The following is an 8,353-nucleotide window of genomic DNA, read 5'->3' on the forward strand; positions in this document are numbered from 1 at the left end:
CTTCAGAACATTACACAAAAATAATCTAGTTGACTTCTCAACCTCAATGCGTCTATTCTCGTCACCATTTTATCAGTCTAACTGTTCTTTCCCTGAGCTGAAAACTGTGTTGTTGGGTTTGATAATAGTGTAAGTAAGTAAAAGTCACAACAGTTACGCCAACCTTATTTCTGTTGTTAATATTCAAACAGCTTTGGCAATAGCTCAGTGTGAAACTCCATACTATTTGCATGTTTTGAATTTCTTTGTTTTTGTTTTTAAGTTTACTTATTTTGATAGAAACTGGCAGGGGAAGGGGGTAGAGAGAGGAGGATACAGAATCCCTATGGCTTGCATCCCATGAGATCATGACTTGAGCGGAAACCAAGAATCCAGCCTGTAACTGGCTGATAGTCACTTAAGGTGTGCCCCTCCAAATACTGAATCTCTTTTAAATGGTATTGGTCTAAGCCAGATTTTTTTAATGTTATTAAAGATCCTCCCTGATAAGTTAACATTTATAGCTGTTGGCTTCCAAGTTGCCCTCAGGCATCTGACCTATTTCTTTTTACTGGTAATTATTTATTGGATTACTTTTTTCTTTTTTAATGTTTTTATTTCCGAGAGCGAGAGAGAGCATAAGCAGGGGAGGGTCAGAGAGAGGCAGATACAAAATCTGAAGCAGCTCCAGGCTCTGAGCTGTCAGCACAGAGCCCAACATAGGGAGCCAAAGTTGGATGCTTAACCAACTGAGCCACCCAGGCGCCCTTGTAGTGGATTTCTTAATTTAAGCTTTTCTCTACATAATGGACCACCTCAGACAACCTTTTATTGTTAGAAATTTCATAATCTATGTCATATACACTATATGGTATATACCTGAAGCTTATCAACTTTATTGCTTTGTGAGATTTAGACATGGGGTATACCTAAGAAGCTAGATGATTTAGATTTTCCTTGGCTATTGCCTTTGAGGTTAAAAATTTCGGGGAGGCTCTTGGGATCCCTTTGAGAGCAGTTATGCTTTTAAAAAGGTATTTTGCCACAGCTTTATTAAAATAATTTTATTGGAATAGGCTCCTGTTTTATTCTTTTTGGTGTATAGGAAAGACACTTAATACTTGTGTTATGTTGTAGATTATGTTAGACGTGTAACATTCAGTATACTGTTCTTGCTGAGGCCATGAAGTGGCCTTACTTAATACAATAATTTCTGGTGGAAAAGAGAATTAAAAATAGTAAAAATTCTATTTGCTGATAAAACCAGTTCTCTTAAATATTGGTTTTTTCCCCCAGTGTTTTGATAACAGTAATTCTATTGAAATTTGGTACTAGAAGAATAAAACAGGAGCTGTGTCTGAAGAGCTTATTTGGAAAGACACTACTCATTTAAAAAGTGTTGTCAGCTGTTTCTTTTTTTAAACTTTTTTGGAAGGATTCTATGATAAAGACAGTTCTGGGTGGAGTTGTAGTAAAGATAAGGATGCCTACAGCAGTTTTGGATCTCGAGATTCAAGAGGAAAGCCCAGTTACTTCAGTGATCGTGGAAGTGGACCAAGGGGAAGGTAAATTATTTAAAGCTTGCAGTATGTTTATAATAGCAATTTTAGGAATCAGCTCTTAGTTTGGTATATTTTCATTCTTTGTACCTCTCTTGATCTTTAAATCAGTTTCCTTAACTACAGACCATCTTTCTATTACTTAATTTTAAGCAAAATGTTTTTTATTCTCTGTCAGTTCTGCAAGGTTTTGTCTAAATTGAATCTGTTAAATTACATTGCAGTAAGCTTGATTCCCACCTCCCCATCCCTGTAGTATAGGGGAAGAGTAGGGAAGAGTCAAATTACATGCAATAAGAGTTTGCTATTTGACATAATCTGCATTTTTATTAAATTATTTTATGGTATCCCTGGCATTTAAACACAGTTTTTGACCTCACAAGTATGATGGATTGATCTTAACAGCTTTGTGTGTGTTGTGGTTAGTCCTGTATCGTTTTTCAGTACTAGGACTGAAACTCCAAAGTCTTGTCACATAACTGGATTTTATACCTACATAAAACTTAGCATAACTCATGTTATCTTTCCTATCTGTCACTAAGTATATTTAGATTATCACTTTTAAATAGAAGGTGTTAATAAGTACATTATTCTGAATGTAAGTTTTATAAAACTTAGTGCTTAGCATATGAGATGTTGACACTGTATAATTTTATATAAGGTAAAAGTGGATGTGGGTTTTTATAAATTGAAGATATGTAATTATACATAATCATTAATTAGGGAGTCTTATTTAATAAATGAGATTGCCAGTGTTTAGTTTTTGACATCTTTAAATGTGTGTGTTAACAAACAATTCAGCTAATATACAGTAGTATCTACAGAAAGACTCTGGTATTGGTTAAATGATCTGTTTGGATCACTTCCTGTGTTCAGGTTTGATGATCGTGCACGGAGTGACTATGATGGCATTGGCAGTCGTGGTGATAGGACTGGCTTTGGCAAATTTGAACGGAGTGGACACAGTCGTTGGTGTGACAGATCAGATGAAGATGATTGGTCAAAACCACTTCCACCAAGTGAACGATTGGAACAGTGAGTTTTTGAAACGTACGTTGGCTGATAAGAAACTTAAAACCTAGCCTAACATATTGTAATGATCATTTGATTTCAGGGAACTCTTTTCTGGAGGAAACACTGGAATTAACTTTGAGAAATATGATGATATACCNCATATTGAAAGTGTAAGTTGTTTATATTGATTTTTTAACAGTTCGAGTGTAAGTTGCTTGTATTGACTTTTTGACAGTTATTTGTTACCATTTAAAAATTTCCTTAGTTTGGAGTGCCTGAGTGGCTCAGTAGGTTAATAAGCCTTTTGACTTGGGCTCAAGTCATGATCTCGCAGTTTGTTAGTTTAAAGCCTGTATTGGGCTCTGTGCTGAGTGTTCTGAGCCTTGAGTCAGCTTCAGATACTGTGTTTCCTTCTGTCTCTGCCCCTCCCCAGCTCTGCTTGCTCTGTTTCAAAAATAATTTTATAAAATAATTTTTTGGTTAGGTTATTTTTAAAAAAGGAGAGACTGAGATTTTTGTTTATTTACTTTAGAGATAGAATAGGGGAGAGAGGCAAAGATAGAGAATCTTAACTGGCATGACATGGACCTCAGTCTCACGAGCCGGGAGATCATGGCCTGAACCAGAAATCAAGAATTGGACACTTAAGTCACTGAAGCATGATGAAGAGGCTGGGGTTTTATGTTATCATAATGAATTCTGCTGAAATAGAAAATGTGTTGAACAAAGAACCCAGAAATTACTCCATAATATGTATTTGGAGTGTATTTTTCTTAAAAACTAATATATATGCAACCAAAAATAGATATTCTTTTTTTTGTAATCTTTAAAAAATTTTTTTTAAGCATTTTTTAATTTTTTTGAGAGACACAAAGTGTGAGTGGGGGAGGGGCAGAGAGAGGGAGACCCCTAATCTGAAGCAGGCCCAGGCTTCAAGCTGTCAGCACAGAGCCTGAAAAGGGGTTTAGACCAATAAACCGCAAGATCATGACTTGAGGTGAAGTCAGATGCTTGACTGACTGAGCCACCCAGGCACCCCTAAAAGTAGATATTCTTAAAAACCACCATGGTACTTTTAACCTAAAATGATAGCAGGAATGTAAATTCAGCCAAAAGTGGCAATAAATAAAACTTGCTTTTATTGGTACAAAATAGAATTTGCAATACCTAACATTATGTTTCATTTGCTTATGTTTCTTTCACAGTTCAGTGATGTGGAGATGGGAGAAATCATCATGGGGAACATTGAGCTTACTCGTTATACGCGTCCAACTCCAGTGCAGAAACATGCTATTCCGATCATCAAAGAAAAAAGAGACCTGATGGCCTGTGCGCAAACAGGTAAACTGACTCAGTGAAAAATTAAAGCTGATATCTCAGTTGGGCTAGCTCTAAAACTAGTACTTTATATAGGGAGTTCTTGGTTAGCCTATTTGGAGCTAGATAAAGTTTAGTTGAGGAGGTCTTATCAAGAGCCTGGGATGTGTAAAAACATGGGGAAGGCAAAAGGGAATTTTGCCTCTCATTCTTCAGTATTTTGGGAATTGGGCTGGGGCAGTTTAGTTCTGCATGAGAATTTTGCAGTAATTAAAAAGATGACAGAACTTCTTTTTCCATGCCTGTTACTTTTATATATAGAGAAAGGAAACTTGTGTCAATTGTAATATATTGCCTTCAAAAGGGTAATCTCTTTTACTTCTTTTTAATGTTTATTTTGGAGAGAATGATTAGGGAAGGGGCAGAGAGAGAGAACAGAGGATCCAGAGTGGGCTCTGTATTATCAAAGAGCTGGATGCACAGTACAAATTCAACAACAGTGAGATCATGACCCAAGCCTCCGTAGGATGCTTAACCAACTGAGCCACCTAGGATTACCTTTTCTTTACTTAAATGTGACTTTTAGGCTAAATCCAGCATATGTGTTTTTATTATTTATTTTCGAAATTTTTTGTTAATCTGCTTTTAGGGAGACAGCATACAAGCAGGGGAGAGGGAAGGAGGGAGAATCCCAAGCAGGGTCCACACTTAGCTTGCAGCTCAGTGCAACCCCACATCCCTGGGATCACGACTTTCAACTCTTGATCACAGGGTTGTGAGCCAAAGACCCATGTTGGGCATAGAGATTACCCAAAGAAATAAAACTAGAAAATTTTAAAAAACCAAAATTTTACTGCAACAGTTACAACTAAGGCTTTATTATGCAAAAGTAGAGAGAGACCAGTGCACAAAGGACTTCACTGTTAAGCTCTTAAGAAAGTTTGTGTGAGGGGTGGGAGAGAGGGGAAGGGGGTTGATGGGCATGGAGGAGGGCACTTGTTGGGTGCTGGGTGTTACATAGAAACCAATTTTCAATAAACTAAGAAAAAAGAAAGTTTGGACTTCTGTTTAACATATATACCAATAGGCTATAGAAGGGGAAGTTGAGGCCATAGGAGAGGCAAAACGATTGTTTTCAGATGCTTTAAAATGTAAAGAATTGACTATTGGGATAATTTTGAATGGATTAAATAATTCATTTGGCATTCTTTAGGTATATAAATATATTTTACCAAGCATTGGACATGACATAAAATTTTATTTCTTTTACTAAAAGGGTATTTGAAATAAAAGATTTTTTTTTAACAGGCTCTGGAAAAACTGCAGCATTTCTGTTGCCCATTTAAAGTCAGATTTNGTCCAGGGGAGGCTCTGAAGGCTGTGAAGGTAAAGATTTTCTTACAATTTGTTGGTATAGAAAAAGTTTTATAAATCCTAGTTAAGACCTTTCTAAGCAATGCCAGATATGCTTTATTTTAAGTGCTTTTGATTTTCTGTATATATATTTACGTATATATGTACACATTTATATCTCAGGAAGACGTTATTTTGCATGTAATCCTTAAATTACAAAGGACATTTTAGTGTTACGAGCTTTTTTAAAAACAAAAAAACAAGAGTCATAGGTCTTTGAGTTTCATTTATAAATTATACTCCTTTCTTAGGAAAATGGAAGATATGGACGCCGTAAACAGTATCCAATCTCCTTGGTTTTAGCCCCAACAAGAGAATTGGCTGTACAGATCTATGAGGAAGCCAGAAAAGTAAGTATGCATTGCACTGACTCTTGTTTTCATCCACTGTAATCATTTTTTATGAACATTAAATTGTTTGCTTATAGTTTTCATACCGGTCAAGAGTTCGTCCTTGTGTGGTTTATGGTGGTGCTGATATTGGTCAGCAGATTCGAGATTTGGAACGTGGATGTCACTTGTTAGTTGCCACGCCAGGTCGGCTGGTGGATATGATGGAAAGAGGAAAGATTGGATTAGACTTCTGCAAGTATGTATTAATTTTTATTTACAAGATGTGATTTCTTTTATGTTGATGGTCATTTTGTAGTGTTTTGGAACTACTGTTTTTTTAATGTTTTATTTATTTTTGAGAGAGGAATAGANCTGTGAGATCATGACCTGAGATGAAGTCTGATGCTTAACCGAATGAGCCACCCAGGTGCCCCTAGAACTACTGTTTTAAGGGGCGCCTGGGTGGCTCAGTCGGTTAAGCGTCCGACTTTNAAAAAAAAAAAAAAAAAAAAAAAAAACTACTGTTTTAACATTAAAACTTAATTTTAATAATTAAACTTCCAACATAGTTTTTGAAAATCCATTTACCTATACAGTTCATTGGGAAAGAGTCAATAGGTGATGTAGGGTTTTCACACGTGTTAAATTGTGAGGCCAGAATGTTAGAATGAATATTATAGTACTATATTCAGTGGTGTGTTCTCATCAAATTCTAAAATGAGTACTTTTCATGATAGATACTTAGTATTGGATGAAGCAGATAGGATGCTGGATATGGGATTTGAACCACAGATACGTCGTATAGTTGAACAAGATACCATGCCACCAAAGGGTATTCGCCACACTATGATGTTTAGTGCTACTTTCCCTAAGGAGATACAGGTATTTGATAAAAACTTGTAGAGCATTTGCAACTAATTTCAAGGTCGTTAAAAAATTTTAAGTAGAGTGTAAGAGGCTTTTTTTCCCTTCTGCAGATGCTTGCTCGTGACTTTTTGGATGAATATATCTTTCTGGCTGTAGGCAGAGTTGGCTCCACCTCTGAGAACATCACACAAAAAGTAGTTTGGGTGGAAGAAGTAGACAAGCGGTCATTTCTTCTTGACCTCCTAAATGCAACAGGTAAAGTTAAAAATAAGAGCAGGGTTGTGGTGCCTACGTTTAAGCACCCAAATGTTTGTGTCAGCTCAGGTCCTGGTCTCAAGAATCCTAAATTCAGGCCCTATATTCAGCTCTGTACTGGGCATGAAGCCTATTTAAAGAAAAAACATAATCTATTCACATTTTTTAGCTCCTACCCTTTTTTCTGCTCACTTTGCTAAGCACTTAATGCTTGCACTATTTATTTCTGTAGGTTTACTGACTGTGTTCAAAGACAACTAAGCCACGTAATACTAATATCAGGTAATAATGCTGAGTTGCTATTGGTAACCAAGACTTTCTATGTAATTTTTCAGGAAAGGATTCACTGACTTTAGTGTTTGTGGAGACCAAAAAGGGTGCGGATTCTCTGGAGGATTTTTTATACCATGAAGGATATGCTTGTACCAGTATCCATGGCGACCGCTCACAGAGAGATAGAGAGGAAGCCCTTCACCAGTTCCGCTCAGGAAAAAGCCCTATTCTGGTGGCTACAGCTGTGTGTATATTTTTATTTTTGATTAAGCATGTTTGAATGTTGCTTTTTTTTTTCTTTTTTTAACAAGTTATTTTTCAGGTGGCAGCAAGAGGACTAGACATTTCAAATGTGAAACATGTTATCAATTTTGATTTGCCAAGTGACATTGAGGAATATGTGCATCGGATTGGCCGTACGGGACGTGTAGGAAACCTTGGTAAAGTGTTTATCATGGAATCTCACATATTAGAACTTACTTTTTAAGATTAAGCTGGCATCCTAAGTCAGGTAGCTAAAAATTACTGTTAAAATCTGTAACTTGGTGGAGTGTTTGGCTGTCTCAGTTGGTAGAGCATGTGACGCTTGATCTCAGGGTCATGAATTTGAGCCCAAGAGGGCATGAAGCCTACTTAAAAACAATTTTAACAATTTAAATCTCTAATTTAGTTACATTGCAAATTTTGATATCATATTTTTTGTTCTATTTATGGTTCAATTTATAAGAGTAATAAGACTGGATTACCTTATGGAAAACTCAGCTTCTGTGTACTTTTTTGGACTCTCATAGGCCTTGCNGACAGAGAGTTGTACAAGGTTGACTAAGACACTGCACTACTTACATGGCAAGGGATATTAGAAATGATGACAGGGAGGGGCACTTGGGTGGTTCAGTCAGTTAAGTATCCAACTCTTGATTTCAGCTTAGATCATGATCTCATGGTTCTTGAGATTGAGCCCCATATCAGTCTCTGTAATGACATTGCAGAGGCTGCTTGGGATTCTCTCTCCCTCCCTCTCTGCCCTTTTCCTGCTCATTCTCTTTTGCTGTTTCTCAAAATAAATATTAAAAATACATATTTTTAAAAAATATTCTTTAATAATAAAAATGGAAATATGCTGAGGAAGAGTTAAATGTCAACTTTTACCTGCTGAGGGCTTTGGAAACACTGTTAAGAATTGGCACTGTGGTACATGAGTTGAAAAACCTATATTGAATTGGGAAGGTCATTTTAATTGAATTGTATACTCTTAAACCACCAACAGTCTTTTTCTTTTCATACCAGATTCAGCGGTGGATTTGGTGCCAGAGACTATCGACAAAGTAGTGGATCTAGCAGTTC

General features: G+C 36.5%; 1 protein-coding gene across 1 annotated transcript in view; it reads left to right on the top strand.

Annotated features, from left to right (window-relative positions):
* The window catches only part of LOC144245686 (ATP-dependent RNA helicase DDX3X-like), a 14,298-nt gene that overhangs the window by 5,421 nt on the left and 524 nt on the right, over positions 1-8,353 (top strand). The window contains 14 exon segments of the mRNA XM_077781019.1: positions 1,415-1,544; positions 2,415-2,573; positions 2,653-2,722; positions 3,758-3,893; positions 5,178-5,223; positions 5,225-5,255; positions 5,534-5,632; positions 5,710-5,870; positions 6,352-6,496; positions 6,592-6,736; positions 7,072-7,253; positions 7,332-7,449; positions 7,801-7,819; positions 8,297-8,347. Of these exon segments, the coding sequence (XP_077637145.1) occupies positions 1,415-1,544; positions 2,415-2,573; positions 2,653-2,722; positions 3,758-3,893; positions 5,178-5,223; positions 5,225-5,255; positions 5,534-5,632; positions 5,710-5,870; positions 6,352-6,496; positions 6,592-6,736; positions 7,072-7,253; positions 7,332-7,449; positions 7,801-7,819; positions 8,297-8,347 (1,492 nt within the window).

Source organism: Crocuta crocuta, unplaced genomic scaffold (genome assembly GCF_008692635.1).
Source record: "Crocuta crocuta isolate KB4526 unplaced genomic scaffold, BGI_CrCroc_1.0 scaffold2088, whole genome shotgun sequence".
NCBI lineage: Eukaryota > Metazoa > Chordata > Mammalia > Carnivora > Hyaenidae > Crocuta > Crocuta crocuta.